The following is a 24,720-nucleotide window of genomic DNA, read 5'->3' as shown; positions in this document are numbered from 1 at the left end:
TCCCAGGGACACTGTCGCAGATCCAGTCACACTCTAACCACTATTGTCCATAGCACCTTCTCTTCCTCACCTATAGACTTCCCTTACTTTTCCTTTCATTCCTCCCTGGCCTCTTTTCTCAGTCCATTCATCTTCCTCTCAGACTCTTTTTCTTCTCCTTTGCATCTATTTTAGTTTTTCAAGGACTAACATAGCATTTTCTGTAAGCATTTCTGCAAGGACTAAGAGCATTTTCTGTAAGCATGTCCTATCCCTGGCTGAGATCTAAAGAGACTGCCAATCTCTGGTCAATCATAACTTGGAGAAAATATTTTTAAATTTATTTTCATAGTAAATGTATTTATAAAAGTATTGAAATACAAAAGGATATAAGATTTGAGGTGCAAATCAGCCCATATTTTCTACTCCATTCCCCAGAGGTACCTATTACTTACAAAATTATCTTGACTATCTTTTCATAATTGTTCTATATATAAGCAAACTATAGCAAAAGCGTACTATACAGATTGTCTTGCAATTTGCTTTTTTTTTTTTTTACTATAACAGCATAACTTGAATAATTTTCTACATGAGTCATTCTACTAAATGACATACCATTAACTTGAGGAAATGTTAAAAGGAAAAAATATAGTCCAGACAATTTTTGTAATTTGCCTTGGACCCTAACAAAGTTATGGCAACTGACTTTTTTATTTATAAAATGGAGAGAAGAGTGGGTATTTCCTTCACCTTGTTATAGCTACTAATTTTGAAATAAAATGTAAAGTGATAATAAATAAGATTATCTTGAGACTGATAAGAGATAATGTATGGACAATTAATTCTTTGAATCCCTTAAAATCTAGAAAGTCCTAAAAACACATTAAATAAATTTTCTAAATTGTTCCAAGCAATCACCAAATAAAAAGAACAAATGCTAGAAGAATATTTGTAAACATTCAAATCTCTGTATTCTGCCACTTAATCCACATTTAAGTTTACAGAAATGTGTTATTTCTTTTTAAAAATTACCTTGTAGAAATGTGACTTTTCTCTCAAATATATCTGTAATTAGTCAAAGTGCTATAGTGTATGTTGAAATCAACAATTCTATACTCAATAGTATTTAATTCCTTGTGCTTATAGTTTTTTCAAAATTGACATTGACTATAAGTTCTGAAAGCAAAATATGGAATGCATGAATTTTAAATGACAGAATTAATTAAAATTCTTCACTGTTATTGACACGTACAATTTTATAGAAGCTTGGTTGAATAATATTTGCATATGATTTACATTTGATTTCCTCATACTCATTTTTGCATATAGTTTGCATGCATTTCAATGTATAGTAATTTCATATATTTGGAGTAAGACTGATAGATGGAAGGGAGTCATTCAACTAAATTGTTGAAAGGGGTGGGCCCTGAGAGAGCTCAACTGTTCTTGGTCCTTGGTGGCCTCATTGGGCAGTAACCAGGGCAAGTCTATTGAAGAGCAAGTCCACCTTGATCAGATAAGCTGCATCTCTCACTCTGGAAGAGACTTGAAGTTCTGTTGGTCAGGTATGTTCCCTGAACACAGTCCCTGCCCCCTAAAAAAAGTCCCCCACCCCAAACAAAAAGCATGGAGAGATGGTCAAAACAACTGTAGCTCCATATATACTTCTTTCTCAATTTTGACATCTATAAATATTTATAGACTTTTTTATTTGACAAATAAAAATTGTATATATTTATCATATACAACTTGATAGTTTGAAATATGTATACATTGTGGAATGGATCAGTTGAACTAATTAACATATATGTCACCTCACATACTAGCATTTTTTGTGGTGAGAACACTTAAAATGTACTTTCAAACACTTTTGAACTCTCTAGACTTTTAGCTTGTCCAATCTCTTGAGAGAAATGAGTCCACCAATACAGAAAATCAGCAATGGGAGGCAAGAAGAGATTCTTTGAACTAACACAGGAATAAAGCACATCTCAATATTTATTTAGATAAAGGGTGTAGATTGTCACTGCTGGGAAATATTTGCTGGGTTACCCATGTTAACAATCTGAATAAATTTAGAGTTGGCCTACATTGGTGCTCAAATTGGCTCATCTCCAGACATGAATGAACATAGAGCTGCTCTCTTTGCTTTCGGTGTTTCCCCAATTCTCTCATTTTTTTTTTAGGAGAAAGAGGAGTAGCTTAACTATGGGTTGAGGAATTTTAGCTAGATGCCAAAATTCCATGCCACATGCTAGAGCCTGGCAAGTTACTGAAGATGTTTATAGCTGCTATTTAGGCCCAAAGAGTCAATTCTGGCCTCAGGGATCACAGGCTTTTCTGGGATGGAATTAGTAAGATAATTATGGTTATTCCTACACAGAGGGATAGGATAAAACATGCCTCCCGGAAAGATTCATCTTGTGACTCATAGAGGATAAATAAGAAGATAATAAGAATTGGGAGAAGGGTAAAGAAGGGGCAGAAATAACAGAGCTAGCAGCTAACTCTTTGCGAAGGGAGAAATAGAATGAAGAGTCATGACTGACTTCTAGATTTCTGGTCTGAATGCAGTGATGTCATTCATTCAGTTGGAAAAAAACAAGGAGAAGTAGGGTTTCGGGCTGTGTTAACTTCATAGTAGCTATAGGATAACCTACTGGATATTCTCACTAGGCAGCTAAATGCATGGTATAGAGCTCAGAAAAAATACCTGTGGAAAAAAACTTAAAAAGTGGTGAAAGAATCCGCGGAAATAAAAGAAAGAATCTGCAGGTAAACTGAGGCAGGGCAAGGACTAAGACTGCTACCATTTTATAATCCTCAAAAGCCTTCACTTCTGAAATGTTTTTTTCCAAAAAGCTTACAGCTCTTTGAGGATCCAATGAGTGTACTAAAGTAGAGATTGCAAAGGCAAATGACTTCAAGACCGAGAATCTACAAAAAACGATAAATAACTGGTTATAACAGGGACTAATTAAACTAAGGAAGACATGTTCTGCCTAAGTCATTCGAGTTATTTTTTTGTTTTTTGTTTTTAATTCTGTTGGTGCCCAAGCAAAATACATCATCTACAAAGAGAACTTACTCAGCAGGCAGCCAGCCTGTGCCTCCAGAGTAAATGTCTATAAACCAACTTCTTGCAAATCATTCCCTGAACACAGATAGCCTGGATGGAAATCTCTTGGGGAGCACTGACCTTAACATCTACTTATATTTTCTTCCAAATCCAACACAGTGACCACAGAGAAGGCTACCTACCTCCTTTTAGGGACAGCCTGAAGATCTGCAATACACACCAGATGCCTAAAGAAGAGGTTAAAACATTTCTGCCAATTCATAGTAGGGTGAGATACACCTCTCCCTTGAGGCCCTGCAGACATAACAGCTTTCTGCCAGTACTTCTCATAGGACTAATTCAGGGCATCATTATTTAGAATTCAGCAATGAAAGAGTGTGTTTCCTTTCTCTGTTCCAACTCAACCACACAACAACCCCTTAACGTTGTAGAGATTGGAAAATCCTGGTTTTCAGGATTTTCAGGAAAATCTGAGAGCAATCTCTTTTTAGAAGCTCTCCACATTCCTGTGATCTTTTCTTTACATGCTTGGAGCATAAGGCCTTCTGGATCCAGAGCCAAGGACACTGTCAGGCTGTTTAAAGTATTCTTCAGTTTGAAAAGAAATGGGCCCTGTATAAATGTGTGAATTTGGTGAAATTGCCTTTAACACCCTTACCAAATGTATCAATACCAGGTGAGCCTTTGTTCTGATCTCCATTTAAACTCCCTGCACAGCCTAGAGCAGTTGTACATGACATAATCTCTCCTCTCCTTCATATCACAGCTTTATGCATCATCTTCTCCAAAAAGCAGCTTTTTGATAAAGGACTTGGCCACTTGGCTTTCTCTGATCTCCCAGTGTAGTTCTTTTCCAGTTGTAAATGTGACCCAGCTACTAACAGAGAGAATCACTGAAAAATGCAACGTGGTCATACACAATTTCCTTTCCCAAATTTGGCATTTTTACATCTTTGTCCTTATCTAAACTCTCAGTAAAGCCCATGAGAATATCAATTTTCATGTGCAAATACTCATGAAGTGCAAATTTGATATGCTCACACTACTGTAGGCTCTCGATAATGATTGAATTTAAACCATGAAATAAAATCCACTTATAAAAAGCCAGGAAGTTGCCTTGTGGTTGGAAGGTAAGCTCTGACAGATCAGGGAGCAGGGTGTTGAACTGTCCCTTCAAATGTTACTACAAGATAAAGAAATGCTTTTCTGTAACAGTGTGGAATTAAACTGTAGCTGACCAGAACTTTTCATGATCTCTTCTATAAGAGAAGCTCAAAGCATTGTGGGTGGTCAATCCAGAGAATGCTTAATAATAACCCCTGCTGGTGTAAATCAGTATTACGCCATTATCAAGTTGCTGAAATCAGGCTTAAGTTAAAAACTGGTAAATAATTAACAAGTGCCATCATTTGCCTAGCATTGAACTGGGATCGTGATAGCTGCAAAATACGTATCAGACATTTTTCAGTCTATAAGCACTTATATGACTGTTTTCCATTTTAAAGTTGAAAAAGGGATTCAGAGTCCACATTCTCTCTTCTTAGTTGTCCCAGCAGGACAGTCCTCACTTCCCCTGCTTATTATCCAGAAATATTTGGAACATTCTGCCTTTCAGGCCAAATGCCCACAACTTCCCTGATCAGAGTTGCTCCTGAATAGTTTCCGGGTGTACTGAATGAAGGCAGAATGCCTCAGTGGCCCCACAGGAGGCTTTCTTCTCTTGGGAAAGCCCCAAGCTGCCACTTTGCTTACTCAGCTGACTTTGCCCTGGCAACTGCTGCCTCTCTTGTCTGAAGTCTGGGCATAGCAGCAGCAGCTGATCTTGGCCTGCCACCTGGTATCTGAGCAACTGCTCTTGGCCCTCCTTCCAGTTCCCAGTCTCTTGCAGGTACACCTGCTGAGCAGGAGCGCCTGGAGCACAGATGTGCCCATGGGATGTGATGCCACTAGTACCAGGAGCAGGCACAGCAGCCTCTTCCTCTTGGACAATGTGGCGGCTAACTTTCCTTCTGGACACTCCATTCATCAACTGGTGGGGGTACTGGTTCACCCTGCCCAGCATGACCTTCATTCTCACATCTGGGGAGAAAAGAAATAGGGGAAGAAATGGATTTAGTTTTCAACCAGTTAATTATACATTTTGCATAGTTAGCATTTCTGACAAGATATTGTCAAATCAAAGATTGAATTACATCAGCTTTTTGATTTCCAAATATCTTTTATCAGACTCTCCAAATATGTAATAAAAAATTGGTAATACTTCTTCCTCAAAAAACACTTATATGATGTTGATAATTGAATGAGGATTTTTCACTGTAAGCGCTAGGCTTCAATGCAAAAACCAGACCATGGTCAGGCCTTACCAGTGGGCCAACTCACACCTGTGTTAAGAGATATGAACTATAAAAACCAGTCCTCACTTTGGGAGGCCGAGGTGGGCGGATCACGAAGTTTGTAGATCGAGACCATCCTGGCTAGCACAGTGAAACCCCGTCTCTACTAAAAATACAAAAAATTAGCTGGGCGTGGTGGCGGGCGCCTGTAGTCCCAGCTACTCGGGAGGCTGAGGCAGGAGAATGGCATGTACCCAGGAGGCGGAGCTTGCAGTGAGCAGAGATAGAGCCACTGCACTCCAGCCTGGATGACAGAGTGAGACTCCGTCTCAAAAAAAAAAAAAAATCCAGTCCTATCTAATACTTAGGCTTTTATGCCAAGTTCACAATTTAAATATCTTTGATTTTATAAAAACATGAATATAAATATTTGTAGAAATAATCACATAAACATCTATGTATATGAGTGTGTATATGTATGGTTGCATAACAGTAGAAGGACGGATGGCACATTACACTCAAGTAGCAAAATTAGGCCCAAGTTCCCCTTCTCCTGCTATCTGGCTTCATGACTTTCATCCTTTCAGCCTCTCTGGGCTTTAGTTGCATAATTTTAATTTATTCTCAGGTGCTACTTCACAATTTACTAAAATATATTTATTTTAGCAATGTTGTTTTAATTGATTTCCTCTTTGACATTTTGTCTTTTATTTTTCTATTAAACAGAACTAAACATCAACTCAGAAGAGTACAATATACATAAACAGATGACCTAGGCACCACATAATACTGTGTAAAGATAAAGACTGCAATGGAAAGTTACGAATGTTCAGTGGGATACATGCATGGGAGTATATCATACATGCAAAGGTCACTATTCATATGCCTTACAGTGAGAAAAAGGTTGAACTTGTCCTAAACCCTGGGGGGCAGGTGGTAATACTGTCATCTACTTTTACTACATTTACTGTCCCTGCTTTTCTCACATCTCACCACCAAATACATTAACCACGCATTTGTATGTATTGAAGATGCTTAACTTATTAAGCTTTTTGTTATTTTTTTCCTGAGTTCATTGAGAGCTATCTTGGTTTGTGTTAGGAGACAGTAATCCTGTCTGATTCATACTATAAGAGACAGTATTGGGATATGAATACCAATTTCTCACTTCAGTTTAATCTGGAAAATGAAGTAAGGATGAGAGAAAGTAATAACATTTTATATATATATATATATATATATATATATATATATATATATATATATGTAATGCTTTTGATTTAGAGCAGTAAAAAAAGATAATCATGTTGTTCCTATTTTTCCATGACACATCGATTAATATTATGATAAGCCCATGTTATTCACATTTTCTGTCTCCTGCTCCACAGTCCATTTGTCTAGCATGTATCTTCTACAGCCATCAAACTATGGGATGATTATCTTGCTTAGCGCTATAAGAACTTTCAGGTTACCCTAGTTTTCCTATGGGACCTGCAGCTCCTTCCAGAAGTGTTTCTTCACAGCTCAGACTACATTGATTTATGCCTCAATACTTGTCTGGAGTTTCTCATTTGACCTGCACAGTTGGTTCTATTATTGGTCACCTTTCCTCATGTGACAGTCTCATCTTCCTCTTAGGAATTTGAGTTCCTTCAAGGAAGAAATGTTTGTGTGCCGTCAACCTTGCTCTCTCATTATGCCCAGTCCCCTGCCAAGCACTGAGCTGGGCATCATCTCCATAATTACTGCTCCCATCCAGATAAAACATAGTTTATCAGGATCAGCAAATAACCAAAGAACAAGAATAATAAATTATCAGGTAGAAGCAAACTTTAAAAAGACAAAAAAGGCTTTGAATTTTAGTCCCTTGGTAAAACCAACAGTGCTTCATATAAGAGGAATCAAACACTGCAAGTCGCCTATTTTCAATCCATTGAAGATACTGTTCTCTTGTTTTTGAGAGACCTTCATTGGAAATCTTTTCCCCCTTGTTCTTTAAGTCCGCATCTATTCATGAAAGACGAACACAAGCATAGCTTTCCTTTGCAGACCCCATAACATTTAAAAATCTCCCATGAATTATTTACATGGCAGCTCCAATCAGCAACATACCTGACAGACTCCCCAGCCAAAGTGAAAGTTCATTGCGTAAAGGTGCCCAGAGAGGCTGGCCGCCTCCTTCTGTGAGGTTATAGACAGAACTAAGTTAGCACACATTATGTGTCAGCGCCGACATCAGAAGGAATCAAATCCTTTGATCTCGGACCTCCACAGGAAGCTTAGATCTCAGACAAATTAGATAAAAAATGAATTTATAGCAGATACGTGTCCTAAGGCATTCAGCTGAATGTTTGGGTTTTAGGGAAGGAAGGATAGTGAGTATCAAAACATATGAATTGGCATGCCTCCTTTCCACCTCTGCCTTGTTGATGAGTCCCCATCAAAATGAAAACATGGGATTTTAAACTGTTTCTCCATGCCTCTTAGAATCCCACTGGTGGATCTGATCAAGTTTTAGGGAAAATGGGATACAATATGGGGAACCTATATCTCTTCTCTATGGAAAGGAAGACTCACTGGTTCTGGGTCCTTTCAGGTCCACCCACAGTCAGCTACAGCTTTTCCAGCTATCCTTAGCCTCTTCCGACTTCCAAAACTTTCTTGAGCAGCAAATATGCAGTGTGCCTGTGACTTTTAAAATTTGTGTGGGTACTAGTCACTGGCTTCTTTTGTAATAAGAATATTAACAATGAATCTCCCTCTCTCTCTCTCTACCTCCCCCTACCCTGTTCATATTTTTTGAGCTTAGATCCATGTGCAACATTCCGTGTTGGATGATCTGGATTCAGTACAGAAAACCAAATATAATTGCCTGGACCTTTGAGCCTAAACAGGATCTGAAGCAGAGGGATGAAGAACAGATCAACCAACAACAAGAATCAACCATCTTGGTTTCTCATTTGTCAATAACGGGCAACAGTCCTGCCCACATATCAGGGAATGTATATGCCATAATTAAATACTAATGCTTCTATCTTCTCTAGAGAATTTGTTCCTTTATGTGAAAAATATTATTTCTTTTTAATAAGCAATGCATGACAAATGAGGAGGCATAAAAATTAGAGAAAAATAAAAAGGAAAATGTCTGTAGTTGCACATTATATCATAAGTAATCTGCATTTTATTGTTTTTGTGATACTCTAGAAATGGATGTGTTTTAGTAAACCTAATTTAACTCATTAATCCATCTGGAATCTCCTTTGTAATATTTTATAAAATGTGAATCTAGACTGATAAATGTTCTAAATAGTCAAATTTGCTAAACCTTTTATAAACTGTTTTCCTTTATATTTACTTTTATTTTCTCTTTTATTATATATTTGATTTCTGTATCTATTACCTATATATGATATCTATATCTACCTAATTGGTGCTATTTCCACTAATGTGCCCATATATTCTTGTAACAGAATCACATTATCTTAAGAATAGTGACATAAATATTATTTCCCTGATAGAGCTACCCATTTCCACTATCATAAAATCTATTTATTTTAGAAAATTGGCTTTGTATCATTAGCCTACATTTTCTGATGAACTTTGGAATCCATCTTATGCTATTCAACATTGCAAAGAATGATTGGAATTGCATTAATCCCATTTATCTGAGAAAAACTGAGGCATTTGCAATAATAGTCAATCTAATTAGAAATATACTATAATTCCCTATGTATTCAAGTCTTCTCTTTATACTATTTAATAAATTATAGTTTATTTTTATATAGGTTCACCATAACACTGGTTAAGACTTTTTTCAAGGCAGTATATCCTTCGGTCTCTATTGTACATTTCTTTTTTTTTCTAAATATATACCATTGACCTACACAATTTGTTGAACTGACATTATATTTGAGTGAGTTATTCAAAATATTTATGAATCATGGTAGTTAATGGTTGAATCTTTCAAGTTATTCTTAAAAAAGCATATCATCTGCAAACAACTTCCATCATTGTCCTCTTAATTTGTTGTATTTTTATTTATCTTTTTTTTTTTTTTTTTTCTTTTTCGAGATGGAGTCTTGCTCTGTCACCCAGGCTGGAATGCAGTGGCGTGATCTTGGCTCACTGCACCCTCCACCTCCTGGGTTCAAGCAATTCTCCAGTCTCAGCCTCCCAAGTAGCTGTGACTACAGGCACGTGCCACCATACCCAGCTAATATTTTTTTTTTTTTGTATTTTTAGTAAAGACGGGGTTTCACCACGTTGGCTAGGCTGGTATCAAACTCTTGACCTCAGGTGATCTGCCCACTTCAGCCTCCCAAATTGCTGGGATTACAGGTGTGAGCCACCACGCCTGGCCAATTTGTTTTATATATGCTGCGTTTCTTAGGATTCCAAAATATATGTTATAAAATTATGGTAAGAATGACTTACGTGTTTTCCTCATTTGAATATGAATTCCTCTAATATTCCATTGTTAATTATGATATTGGATCTTGATTGAAAATAGAATTGGAACTCTTCATTCTTCTTTAATTTTTTTTTTTGAGAGACTAGGGTTTTATTATGTTGCCCAGGTTGGAGTGCAGTGGATATTTTCATAGCTCACTGCAGCCTCAAACTCTTAGGCTTATGCAATCCTTCCACCTCAGCCTCCTGAATAGTTGGAAATACAGGTGCATACCACCATACCAGGCTCTTCATCTTATTCAGTGGGTATGCTGTTATTCCTGATTAATTTTTAAAGTTGTCTTGTGGGACAACTACTAAATTTTATCCATGTTTTAAAATAGAAAATGTTCATTTTTTATTATATGACATGGACATGTTATTTATTAATAATTTCCAAACATAGTTTTGCTTTCCTGAGAACTTGAGACAATTTCTAGTTCTCAGCTCCTTTGCTTCCAGATGAAGCTATCTCTGTCCTTCCCTATCCCTGTCATTCTTATGAAGCTAAAGCAGCCAGCAGAAAACTGTTAGGACCCCAAATAAATGTGCATTCATCATCCTTTTGTATAGTTGGTGAACCTGGATAAAATTTCTATTAATACATTTCTTTTAGAAGAAGGCAGGGGAGGGTCTTTTTTTTCCCAGCAGTTGTAATAACTACTGGAATCCAAGAGACCCTTGGATGTGAACACATATATAGCGCACATAGTATGCCTTAAATTGTTCTGTGCTCTTTACTGACAGTAATTCACTTATTCTGTATAATAACCATAACTTTGGCCAGTATCACTAGGGCTATGTTACTGATGAGGACACTGAAACACACAGAGAAGTTCGTTCTGTTACTTGAGGCCACAAAGTCTGTCAGCAGGGAGTCAGATTTAAACCTAGCCTGTTGGACTTCTGGGTTCTATGCTCTTAACTGTCACACTATCCTGATTCTCCAACTGACAATGAGAATTCATTAAATCTTATGAGTAGAAGAGTGACATGAGCAGATGTGGATTTTAAAAGAGGGCTTAGATGGCTCTTAATATCAAAAACCCTGGCAACAGTAAAATAGGAGGGATGTATACTTAACTCTCTTCTTCCCCCATCACAACTTTCTAGCACCCTGACCGTACCCATGCAATTTTTGGTAAAAGCTGTAATGTGGTAAATTTATAATCTGAATCTAGTATTCATGCTCAGTTCCAGCAGCTCAATAATCCTAAGTGCTATGGTAGTGCTTAGTGAAGGCAAAGTGCTGGAGAGAGAGACAGCCAGTCACTTTATCAGCAAATGTTAAAAGTTTAAAAACACACAGGGAAAAGGGAAATTAAAGTGCCAAGGCAATAATAGAATAAAACAAAATTTATGTAAAGCTACCAATAATTAGGTGTTTCATAGCTGGTAATAATTTCCAAAGAAAAGCAGGAGATGCCTCATTATTTGTCTTCAAAACGATACTCTTCAGATTTGTACAAAGCTTAGAAGATAAGGAAACAAATCTGCTGTGATCCCCAGAGGAGGATTCGGGTAACACATCTTTCTATTTTTAACTTGTATGTCCTAATAAAATGGCCTCTTTGATGCTCCCCTCTCTTCAGTCTAAACTTTTCCACAGAGCCCTGTTCCTGTCTCATTCCTAATAATTTATTAATAAGCCATCACATAAAAAATGTTCCTTGATAAAACAGTTAGGCACTGTGGACTGCATAATGTAGCTCATTTAAGCAGGCCACTGAAATTCACATAGATGGCCATATGAGATTAAGAGAGAGATTAGTACTACTCCTGCCATTCTCTGCAGATGGCAGCTGAATACGAAGAGCTATTCAGATGGCAGCGTTCAAACACCTGTCCTGAGTTTACATGCAATAATACGGTCAAGAGGCATCTAAAAACCAAAATTAGAATAATCTTAGATGGAATCTTGAATAATTCCCATCCCCTTCTCTCTTTCTCTATTTTTTTCAATAGCACTCCCATGCACACCCCCATACCCTCTACCACCTTCTGGTGCAGGTCCAGGAACTGGAGTATGGCTAACTAATACGATGGGAAAATTGAAAAACAAACAAACAAACCTTTATTTCCTTCATGGAAAAATATACAAACAAGCAAACAAACTGATACACACTCATGCTCATGCGTGCGTGCACACACGCACACACACCTAAACACACACATGAAAGGTCTTACTTAGCTACTTAGAGGAAGAATAACATTGGACTGCTATTTTTTGCTTAAACACACATTCAGAACCACTAAGATTGGTAAGCCTTTTCAAGCAGAAAATATGATAATTGACTCTTTGGAGTACATGTTTTAAAACATTTCAGGCCCATGGAAATTATATGAATATTTTTCATGTCTCATATCCATACTTGGCAAAGCCGTCTTGTGCTCTGCCCAGTCTTCCTATTTGCGGCATTCTTAGTAGGACAAGGGCAAAGCATTCATCCCAGGCAAATGCTTATCTTTTCTCTGTTTGGCACTAATTCTAAAGGCAATTTAACAATATAACAAGTAATATCATCTGGCATAACAGATCATGGAGGCAAATACTACATTTTGCTAAAAGTACAACTAAACAACAAAGCACAGCTTAACAAAGCTGACTCATTTGTCGAGGGTTCTGTACTCAATCTAATTTGCACAGTTGGTATTTGGCAACTGTACTCTTCTTTCCCAAATTCAATAATGTTGCCAAACTGGCAGCTTTGCAATAGCTAATGGAAAGATTATATGCCTATACTCTGGTTTCCCCTTTCCTCTATGTAACGAACTCAAATGTTAAACCAATAATCTTCTACTAAAAACAATATATAAATATCAATTCAAATAATTGGTGAATAGCTGAGTGAACTAGCCAAACCTGTGTATTTTTCTGCTGGGGTATAATTTCTTTGAAGGAAAGTAACAAAGACTAAGAAGGGGCTATAAACCAAATTGCTTCAGAGACAGAGCTGAAGGAGAGGGAGGCTCAGACCATCCACAATGGGTCTCTCCTGTGGGGATCATCTCCACCCTCCAAGCTTACCTTCTCCCACCGCCGTGTCTTCTTTTTTGGGCCCTTGTGATTCTCGGCGTTTGGATGAGATGTGGATATGATTATTTTGATTATTAGTCTGGGATTCAGGAATCTCTTCAGGTTTTGTTTCTGTATTAATGGAGAAGAAGAAGGATTTTTTTGTTCAGATAAAAAGAACATTTTTATTTGTAAGTGGGACCACCAGCATTTAGGTGTTTCCCTTGTATGTACCCTTGTCCCAAAATTATCACATACATGCAATAGAAAGCATATAACATATTCAGAGTTCAAGAAATAATGGCATAAAATCCTATATACTGACCACCAACTTTATGGTATAAAACTGTACTGTCTGATACAAATAGCAGACACACGTGGCTACTGATCACTTAAAATGTTACTAGTTAAATTGAGAGGTATTGTAAGTACAACGTACACACTCAATTTTGAAAAAAAGTGTAAACTACCTAATGTTTTTATATTCATTACATGTTGAAATAATATTCTTGATATATTATGTTAAATGGCTACTAGAGAATTACATATGTGCCCTGCATATGTGGCTCATGTTATACTTCTGTTGGACAGAACTGATTAGCTAGTGACAGAATATTACTAATACTTTTTTTAACCTTTAATTTTGAAATGAGTATTGATTCACAGGCAGTTGTCAAGAAATATACAAGGAGGATTCAAGCATCTTCACCCAGCCTTCTCCATTGTCAACAACCTGTGTAACTACAGTATGATATCAATACCAAAGAATTGAGACCGGTACAAGCCACCAAACGCAAGATGAGGAGGCCTTTTAATAGGAGATTGTATATCTTCAGTCTATCTCTGGCTGAAGAGATACTTCATCTTCTATTCACTTATAATAAAATTCATATAATATAATTCATACAATATAATATAAATTCATTCATCTAAAATATATTTACATTCCTCATGTCAGGCACTGTTTAAGGCTCTGGGAATACTACGGTGAGTAAAAAAGATCTGATCCCTGCCCTCACTGAGCTTTTATTCTAGTTTGGATGGCAGAGGACAAACAAATAAATTTGTAATATCGCAAAGTAATGCCATAACATGGCATGAAAAGGAGATAGTTATGGGTGGGAAGTAGACCTTTTTTTCTTCTTTTTCAACTTTTATTTTAGGTTCAGGGGGTACATGTACAGGTTTGTTACAGGTAAATTGCATGTCACTGGGGTTTGGTGTACAAATGATTTCATCACCCAAGTAGTGAACATAATACCAAATAGGCAGTTTTTCAACCCTTAGCCCCCTCCCACCTTCCCCACTCAAGTAGACCCCAGTCTCTATTGTTCCTCTCTTTGTGTCCATGTGAACCCAATGTTTAGCTCCCACTTATAAGTGACAACATGCAGTATTTGGTTTTCTGTTCCTGCATTAATTCACTTAGTTTAGTGGCCTCCAGCTGCATCAATATTGCTGCAAAGGATGTGATTTCATTCTTTTTATGGCTGCATTCTATTCCATGGTATATACGTATCACATTTTCTTTATCCAGTGCACTGTTGATGGGCATCTAGGTTGATTCCATGTCTTTGCTATTGTGAATAGTGCTGCAATAAACATTCAAATGCATGTGTCCTTTTGGTAGACTGATTTATATTCTTTTGGGTATATACCCAGTAATGGGATTACTGAGTTGAAAACTTCTGTTTTAAGTCCTTTGAGAAATCTCCAAACTGTTTTGCATAGTGGCTGAACTGATTTACATTCCCACCAACAGTGTATCAGCATTCTCTTTTTTCCACAACCTTGCCAACATCTGTTACTGTTTTAACTTTTTAATAATTGCCATTCTGACTGGTATGAGATGGTATCTTATTGTATACTAGACTTCAGACTATACTACAAAGGTACAGTAACCAAAACAGAATGGTACTGGCAAAATAATAGACACATAGACCAATGGAACAGGTGAGATAACTCAATAATGAAGCTGAACACATACAACCATCTCATCTTCAACAAAGCCAACAATAACAAGCAATTGGGAAAGGACTCCTTTACAATAAATGGTGCTGGGACAGCTGGCTAGCCATATGCAGAAAAATGAAACTTGACCTTTTCCTTTCACTATATGCAAAATTCAACTTAAGATAGATTAAAGATTTAAATGTAAGACCCAAAACTGTAAAAACCCTAGAAAAAAACCTAAGAAATACCATTCTGGACATAGGCCTTGGCAAAGTTTTCATGATGAAGTCTCCAAAAGCAAATGCAACAGAAACATAAATAAAAAAAGCAGGACCCAATTAAACTAAAGAGCTTCTTCACAGCAAAAGAAACTATCAACAGAGTAAGCAAACAACCTACAGAATGAGAGAAAACATTCACAAACTATGACAAAGGTCTAATATCCGGAATCTATAAGAACTTAAATCAAAAATCAAAAAAGCAAACAATCCCATTAAAAAAATGGGCAAAGGACATGAACAGACACCTCAAAAGAAGACATACCTGTGGCCAAAAGTATATGAAAAAAAATGCTCATCATCACTAATCATTAGAGAAATGCTAGTAAAAACCACAAGGTTTACATTTTTGGATAGGCGTGATCAGGAAGGATATACCCTGAAATAAAATCACAGTAAAACAAAACAAAACAAAAAACCAACAAGAAGAGAAAAAACAGAAGCCAATTTTACTTAAGAATATCTTTGATAAAGCAGTAAAGAAAATTAAATTTCATTTAAAATTCGTATGTGATTTTCCCAAGAAAAAGCAATTTTGCAATTGAATTTTGAGCTGAACTAGCTATTTTTTCATGGAACACCATTTTTACTTGAAAGAGCTTCAAATAATGATTGAGAAATTATGGTTATTCATACTTGTATATTTGGCAGATTTTATTTTTTATCAAATGAATGAAGTGAGCTTGTAAAACAGAAACAACTTACAGTATTTGTTCCCAGTGATAAAATTCAAGCTTTCATGGGAAACTTGGAATTTGGGAAAACTTGTATCAGCTACATGAGCTTCACAGGTTTCTGATTCTTAATGATTCATGTTATTAACAAATGTGATCTTTTTGAATAGTAGAATGAAATACGTCAATGTTGAGAAGATCTTCACGACTCCATGAAACAATATTTTCAAAATGATCAAAGCATAATGCATGGATAAAAGCTCCATTCAAAGTATATGATGAGACTGGTGGATTTCCATGTAACAAAGTACAAAAAGGACATTGAGATGGCACTTTAAGTAACTACTTCTTGTCAAGTCTGGGTGCAGTAGGAAAGAAGAATGTCCACTATTATCTGTAAAGGCTCTTAAAATGCTCATCCCTTTCTACAGTGTATCTGACTAAGGCTGGTTTTCTTCATATACTTCAGCAAAAACAATACATTGCAATAGGTCGAATGCAGAAGCTGCCAAGAGATTCCAGCTGCCTATCAAGGAAGGCATTAAAGAGGTTTGTAAGAATGCCACAATCTTTTCACTATATATTTTTTGAAAATACAACTTTTTAATTTAAAATGTTATGTTTACATGCAATGTATGTATTATTTTAAAATAAGTTAATGAGTAAATTTAAAATTTTCTGTTTAAACTTCTAATTTGGGAATACTAATGGATATAGAACCCACATAGACAAAAGTTGTTTAGATTCTCAACAATTATTGAAAGCATAACAAGGTCCTTAGACCCAAATTGAAAACGACAGACACAGAGAGCCTATAGCTTAACCAGAGAATCTTTTTTTATGAGTAAGTTGTGGAAGAATATATTTTTCTGATTCTGAAGAAATGAATGTTAATTTTAGAAACTTAATAAATATAAAATACAGAAGGTATAAGGAAGAAAATACAAATCACTTATACAGATCTGACTACTGTAAAACCTTCATAAAGTTCCTTGCAATTTCTTTACATCTTTTTTGTTTGTTTAACTTAGTTAGGAGTCTGTGCCCAGTCAAGAAAATATGGGGATATCATGCAAGGTAATGTGTCCACAGATACTGAAAGGTTAAAAGAGCAAAAGGAAGACACTGAAGTAATAGATATATTTGTAAATGCAGGAAGAAGTCACGTCTAGAGCTGGGGGATCAAAAGTGGAGTTAGCAGAGCTTAGGAGTTAGAAAAAGCCTTCTCTAGAGCTTAGGTTTAAAAGTGAGGTTAGACCTTAGGGAAAGACCCCTGCATGGCTACTAGGTTTAGATACAAAATGGAAGATAAGAATCAAATCACCAACTTCAGGGGATTACATGAGATAAAAATTTATGAAAATTCTACTTACAAGCAGACAGCACTACACACACCGAATGTAGATAGAACTTTAAGAAGGAAAAATTAAAAACTGCAAATCACAGCAACATAAGGCAGAACGAGGTCAAGATCCCCTTCTTCTTCAGAAAGACAAGGAACTGCCTTGTAGTTAGTCCAGTCCTGATCAACAGGATGAAGAGAGAAACAGGGATACCAGGCTGTAGCTCAGTTCAAATACAGAAAATGTATCCAGTGGATCCTCTTTTCCCAAGCATCTCTCAGAGCTGCAAGCCCAGTGAATGTTGTTGTAGTGGGACTATGCTACTTCCTCTCACCTTTATTTTGACTTTTTCTCTTTGCCTCTCTTTATTTCTCCTCTTTTAAACTTCACTCTTGCTTTTACTTTGGTTTTGTAGGGCCTCCTAGTAACACAAGTATTTCTTTCACTCATTGGATGGTCTAGGGTTGGGGTAATGGGTGGAATAAGGAATTTGCCAATGCCTGATCTGCTCACCTATCTCCTCCACTCTAAGATAGAAGCTTCATTTACAAAGCCTCTTTCCCTCAGTGACTACAAAGTCTCCAGCTTTAAAAAATTAAAAAATAGCATCCACTTCTGGGAAATACTTAGGAACCTACTTAATTCCTATGCTAAGAAACAAACAAACAAACAAACAAACCACTAAGCCCTCTCCCCTTTTAAAGAAGAGGAGAGGATGACATTTCCCCTGATTCTTTTTTTTTTCTGAGACAGAATTTCACTCCTGTCACCCAGGCTGGAGTGCAATGGTGCAATCTCGGCTCACTACAACCTCCACCGCCTCCTAGGTTCAAGCAATTCTCCTGCCTCAGCCTCCTAAGTAGCTGGGATTACAGGCACTTGCCACCATGCCCAGATAATTTTTGTATTTTTAATAGAGACAGGGTTTCACCATGTTGGCCAGGCTGGTCTCAAAATTCTAACCTCAGGTGATCCACCCGCCTCGGCCTCCCAAAGTGCTGGTTTCCCCTGATTCTTTAACTCACTTTTTGAAGGCTCAGCTGGCAATGGAGTATAGTGTTTCAGAGAATGCAATCTAGAGCCAAATTGCCTGGCTTCTTCATGATTTTGAGACCTTGGGCAGGTGACTTACCCTTTTTGTCCCTCTTTCTCTACATACATAATACAGGCACAATATTTATCACCCACCTCATTGGGTTGTTGTGCGGATTAAATAAATTCCTTTATCTGAAGTGCTCAGAATGTGTTCCATGGTGAGTATTTAGTAAACATGAGTTATTATTATTGCTATTATTACTTAAGATTAGGCAATCCTTGTCTCTAATGTATTAATTGAACAATTTGGCTTTGTGTAATTTTATATTTTAGAGAAGCTCACAAAAATTTGTCTTTGGGGAAAGAAAAAGAATCATTAATATGTTATGCATGATGACTTTTTTTTCCAGAAATTTTCATTCCAAAATAAAAAAAAAACTACATACTTCTACTTTTGCTTCTTTTAAGCCAACAGCACACCAGACAGCTCAGAGCCAGCCATGAGGCCACAGAGGACAGGCAAGCAGCCAGGATGATGGTCGACTTCTCCTTCCTAGTCACAGGCAAGACAGCAAATGGCTTGGATCGAGCTGTAAAATTGACTCCTATGGCGGGGAAAAGAAGATGTTTCAATGGTATGTTAATAAGATGATAACATAATTAAAATATGGTAAAAATAAATACATTCATAATAGTATCTGGGACATAGTAGGTGTTCAATATATATTCATTAAATTTAATAAATAAATTATAAATCCAAGATTTATATTTCTAGAGAATCACAAGATTCCAACAATAACACATAATAGTTATTTCCAATTCTGTCAATTATTGATTGAGAATTCTTCCAATTCTCTCTTTTAATTTTCAGGCCTACCTTCCATGCCAATGCAAAATTTCAGCTTCTTTCACTCATTTCACTAATTAGAATAAAAATATTCTCAGCTCCAGAATGTGTGAAATTACTTGCTCTGATATAGGTATCTACTCAATATGTGCCATATAACACATCAAAACAGGGGCATAGGGACTCCTGCTGCAGCAACATGTTGTCTTAGAGAGTTATGTTATCTGGAAAACTAGGAGTAGAACAATGGCAGATAGAACCGCTGGCCATGAATGATGGGGCAAGATGGCATCCTCCTGTTGAGAGAGTTCAATTCTGTAAGAATTCATCTGAAACTCTTCCCATTTTTGGAGACAGAAAAATTTCTCACCCCATTATTATTTATGAAATGAGGCATAAAATAATCTAAAAAAGAAAGTTACCTATCTGCATAAAAACCCATACATAAATGTTTTTAGCAGCTCTGTACATTGCAAAACCCAGGAACAACCCAAATGTCCTTTAGCAGGGGAATGGATAAACAAACTATGGTTTATCTAGGCAATGGAAAACTACTCAGCCAAAAAAGAAAGAAAGGAAAGAAAAAGGAAAAGAAACAAACACACAATTGATAACCTGTAACAACTAGAATGAGCATAAAAGGCGTTATGCTGAGTAAGGGAAGCCATCTCTGAATGGTACATACTTGTAGGATTCCATTTATATAACATTGTAGAAAAGACAAAACTATAGAGTTAAAGAACAGATCAGTGGTTGCCAAGGATGAATGGTGGAGAAAGGCTACATGTATGTGAGAACAGATTTTTGGGGTGATGAAATGGTCCTTATCCTGACTGTGGGGATGGTTACATGGATCTATACATGTATTTGAATTAATAAAACCACATACACAAATGTCAATTTTACGGTACATTCATTTTAAAAATAAATTGTTTGAAAACTTGCCTTTAATTTTGGGGGTGATGAATATATTCATTATTCTAATAATGAGGATGCTTTCATGGGAGTAGGCATTCACCAAAATGTATCAAATGGTATGCTTTAAATATGTTTATCATGTGTCAATCATATCTCAATACAAACAGGTTTATTTTAAAAAAAAACTTGTTTATGAACGGTTACAGCCAGCATTTTTAAAGCAGCTCATTCAAAACAAACAAGCAAACTTCAGACTTCTGCTTTCATCCACATAACTCAGGCAAAAAGAGTTTTTATTTTATGTACTCAAGGAAACACCATGTTTTTCTTTGCTGTGCTTTCACTGGGCTGAACCTGACAATTTTACTGGAAGTCACGGTCAGATCTTCAATCTCTTGACTTCTGGCTGACTTGGTCCCAAAGCTACTACGACAAAATCTCCTCTATATACATCATGTATCTGAGCCATATTTGGCTTGTTTGTTATCAATTAATTGCTTTTTATGGGCATCTGAATAAGCTCAATCAGGCCCAGAGATGGGGGAATAGATTTTACTTGGGATTTACAGAAGTAAAAACTAAATTCTTCGTACTTTTATCCATTTTTCAATGATTGCTCAGTAATTGTTTACTGGGTCAAGTTGATAAGTGACCAGTTCCCATTCTTAAGATATTTACAAGCTAGTAAATGAAATAAGATACACATAACAAACATTTGTTAAACAAATTAGGATGTGACACATGCCACTAGAATAATGCAAATCAATTGCTTTGGATGTTTATTTTCCATTGATATGATTAGGGAAAGCATCCTGGAGGAGGAAGTATCTGAGGGGACTTTGAAGGCTGTGCCAATACATGAACAAAGACAGAGAGGAGAAAATAGCTATTGATACTTAGGAGACTTATGCAGGAAAATACTGGAACTTAATGCTAGAAGAATTTGAGACAAATCTGGATGGGCATTAAATATCAGGCAAAAGGCCCTTGAGAACATTCTGAAGGCATGAAGTAACACAGAAGAAAAGATTCTTTTTTATTATTTTTATTTTGTTAATAGAGACAGGATCTAGCTCTATCACCCAAACTTGAGTACAATGAGTGGCACAATTATAGCTCACTGTAGCCCTGAACACCTGGGCTCATATGATCCTCCTGCTTCAGCCTGCCAGGTGGTTGGAGCTACAACCATGGGCCACCACGCCTGGCTAATTTTTTGTTAATTTATTGTAGAGATGGGGTATTGCTATGTTGCCCAGGCTAGTCTTGAACTCCTGGTCTCCAGCGATCCTTCAGCCTCAGCCTCCCAGAGTGTCAGAATTAAAGGCATGAACCACCCCGCCCAGCCTAGGGGGAGATTCTAAACCGAGAAGTGACATGAGCCACATAAAATATAGTCAGTCCATTTTTGTATAGAACACAAAAATGACAGAGAAGCTAAAGTCAGGGCGACCAGGCGAAATTATCTAAATCCAAGGGTGGAGACCACTGGCTCTCAATTATTTTAGCAGCAGAACATTTTTTAAAACTGCAATCTTAAAAATAATCTCAATATATTCACTTATTCATAAACAAATATTTATTTGTAGCTATGATGCACCAGGCTTTTCTACACCCTTGGGATATAATGTCAAACGAAGCAGAATCTCTGTCCCTTTGGAACTTTGGTCTCAATGGAGGACCCAGCACACAGACAGTAGACAAATAAATACATAGATACTATAAAGCCAGGGAGTGATAAGTGCATAAAGAAAATTAAGTGAGTTTATAAGACAGAATGGCTGGAGGTGTGGGGAGGATTGGGGATGGTATAGACTGAGTGATCCAAAAGAGGCCTCTTTGAGGAGGAGATATTTGAGAAGAAATCTGAATGAGCTGAGTGAGCCGCGTGACTTTCTGGAGGGAGAATATTCCAACCAAGGAATTGGCAACCACAGGTAGAGTTTCTCTGGCTAAGTGTATGTGTGGTGAAGGTAGGGGGGTGGGGGTTTGTGGGTGATACCTGGTTACATTAATCTCTTCTCAGCAGCAGCCCCTGAGGGCCTCCTGAGAACCCCATGGCACCAAGAAATGGTCATAAAAGCCACAGCCTACACCATGGTAATGATAGTGAATGTGGAAAGGCTGGCTACGAAGCCAGTGCTACAAACTTACAGAAACCCTTATCTCTTGACAGTGTCTCAGGAAGTTTAGAAGTGATAAATGAGCTGGATTTGATAATATATCAGACTTAAGAGGATTCCATAAATACTTGGGCAGATCTATTTTCTGTATTTCTAAAATAGGAATAATAATTCGTTTTTCTCTCTAAGATATTGGAGAGATGAGGGAAAATAGTGGAAATGATTGCAAATTCTCTGCTTGATTCATGAATGAATGAAACAACAGACCAGGCATGGGGACTCATGCCTGTAATGCCAACATGAGTCCAGGGGTTTGAGACCAGCCTGGGCAGCATAGTAAGATCCCATCTCTACCAAAAAATAAAATAAAATAAACTAACTGGGTGTGGTGGCACACATGTCTGTAGTCCCAGCTACTTGGGAGGCTGAGGTAGGAGGATTGCTTGAGCCTGGGAGGTCAAGACTGCAGTGAGCCATGATTGAGCCACTGCACTCCAGCCTGGGTGTTGGGTGACAGATTGAGACCCTCTCCAAAAATAACAACAACAACAAACACACACACACACACACACACACACAACAACAACAACAAAAGAACCAACAATAACATAAAACAATGCTTATCAGACCTATTATTTTGAAGCCTATTAGAAATAAGAAATTTCATTGATTGGCGAAAATGTGTGAATATACGCTGCTTTCCCAAACATTCTAGCACTTGAAATTGATATACTTGGAAACAAGGAGTTACTCTCTGGACGTGTACCATTACTCAGCGTGATGTCAACAATGGGTCACAGAAGTGCAGATCTTTAATATTTTTCCTTTCTTTGTATCCTCCATCTATTCTCTCCAAATTTAAACTTTTATAAATCTCATTCTGAAAGAGTCTCACCTAATAGACTTGATCTTGAAAATTATGAAGAATAATTTAGTGAAAAACACTAAGGGAAAACTTTCCAGATGATTCTTCAGTTAGTTTGTTTTACAGTCTGTAAGTAGAAACTACAATAAAGCAGTAGTCTACTAAGTGTGAACACCAAGACCAGTTCAAAATCACAGGAGTTACCAAGAAGCTTCTGTCTACAATACATTTCGCATTTGGTTTTACAACCTATTCCTTAAAATAAACTTGATAACGTATTTGGTTAGTCTTAATTAATTACTGAGGTAATTAAAGGACAAAGGCCTTTTAAATGTCAGACAAATCTAGAACAAAATATGCATTCCTGCCTGTCGTACCCTTTAAAACATATCCATTCAAAAACTCAAGCTTACGGCACAATCCCTGGGAACTGGGAATCCCACGGTCAAGGACACTACATGTTTGTTATGAACCTGTACTTATGTTAGGACACTTTGACACATAAAGTGTGTGTAAATTGCTCTTTTAACAAGTATTTAAGCAATCATCCTCTGAAGTATAAATGTAACTCTCATGAAAACATACAATGAGCACTTGTCAACAGGTTATCTCATTAATGAAGAAACCAGGAAGAACATGAAACTGGCTTAAATAGCATTTAAGAGATAATGATCATATAGCCAGGGAGCAATAAAATCATCTGATCTCAGAAGACAGTCTTTTTGTTAAAAAAAAAAAAAAAAAATCCAGGCTGGGCATGGTGACTGATGCCTGTAATCCCAGCACTTAGGGAGGCCGAGGCAGGCGAATCATGAGGTCAGGAATTCAAGACCAGCCTGGCCAACATGGTGAAACCTCATTTCTACTAAAAATACAAAAATTAGCCAGGCGTGGTGGCGCATGCCTGTAATCCTAGCAAATCAGGAGGCTGAGGCAGATGAATTGCTTGAACCTGGGAGGTGGAGGTTGCAGTGAGCCAAGATTGTGCCACTGCACTCCAGCCTGGGTGACAGCATGAGATTCCATCTCAAAAAAAAAATCAAAAACTTGGAATTAAAGGAAAAATGATTATGATTACAGATCTTATCAGTGTCATACTGGAACATTTTCAAAAGGCCCACTGAAAGTTTATTAAGTTCTCTCAAACATACATTTGTTTCACTTACTATTTATTTATTAGGACCCAGACATGTTTATTTGTAGAAGATTGACATGCTGAAACAATTTTTATACAGTTAAGGATGCAAATGATATCTGTAAACATTGTACTACAAAAATTTTGCTTTTATTGCCCTGTATCCATTGCAAACTTATTTCAACATTTCTTCCCTGGCTATATGATCACAATCTCCCAAATGCTCTTTTAATTAGTTTTCTTATCTTCTGATTTCCTCATTAGTGAGTTAAATAACATGTTGACAAATGATCATTATATATTTTCATGAGAGTCACATTTAATACGCCAAAGGGTGTTTTTTTTACATGTTTTGTCAAAAAGAACTGGATCAAATATGCAATTTACACACCCCTTATTCTGAAGTGCCACGATGTTGATGGGTATTGTCCCCATTTGGCAGGGGGTTAAGGACAGGACCCAAAGTTAAAATTTCAACATCCCATGACTCTCTTTCTTATAAGTTAACATTCTCCTATTAATATCTAACCAAATGTCATGTAAGTAAATAAAGGAATAAAACAAGTAGAACACTGAAAGTAAACTTCATTGTTGAGAAGGAAATGTACATTTGGTTTCTTGCTCACCAGGAGTAACCTGAAGTTTCCATTTCTACATGTGCTCTTTCTTCTCAAGCTTAATGATACAGTCAAG

At 36.9% G+C, this 24,720-nt stretch overlaps 1 protein-coding gene and 1 long non-coding RNA gene across 2 annotated transcripts in view; one reads left to right on the top strand and one right to left on the bottom strand.

Annotated features, from left to right (window-relative positions):
* Positions 1 to 308: 308 nt before the first annotated feature.
* PKHD1 (PKHD1 ciliary IPT domain containing fibrocystin/polyductin) overlaps positions 309 to 24,720 on the bottom strand; it is a 475,332-nt gene continuing 450,920 nt past the window's right edge. The window contains exons 64-66 of the mRNA XM_003254164.4: positions 18,586 to 18,744; positions 12,869 to 12,988; positions 309 to 5,137 (exon numbers count right to left, since the gene is read on the bottom strand). Of these exons, the coding sequence (XP_003254212.2) occupies positions 4,698 to 5,137; positions 12,869 to 12,988; positions 18,586 to 18,744 (719 nt within the window). The 3' untranslated portion in view covers positions 309 to 4,697. The remainder of the gene's footprint in view (positions 5,138 to 12,868; positions 12,989 to 18,585; positions 18,745 to 24,720) is intronic.
* On the top strand, positions 7,710 to 8,431 carry LOC105740457. The gene is made up of 2 exons (XR_001116509.1): positions 7,710 to 7,766; positions 8,201 to 8,431. It is a non-coding gene; the product is annotated as an uncharacterized LOC105740457 (long non-coding RNA).

Source organism: Nomascus leucogenys, chromosome 22a (genome assembly GCF_006542625.1).
Source record: "Nomascus leucogenys isolate Asia chromosome 22a, Asia_NLE_v1, whole genome shotgun sequence".
NCBI lineage: Eukaryota > Metazoa > Chordata > Mammalia > Primates > Hylobatidae > Nomascus > Nomascus leucogenys.
This window is presented reverse-complemented; position numbering and strand designations above follow the sequence as displayed.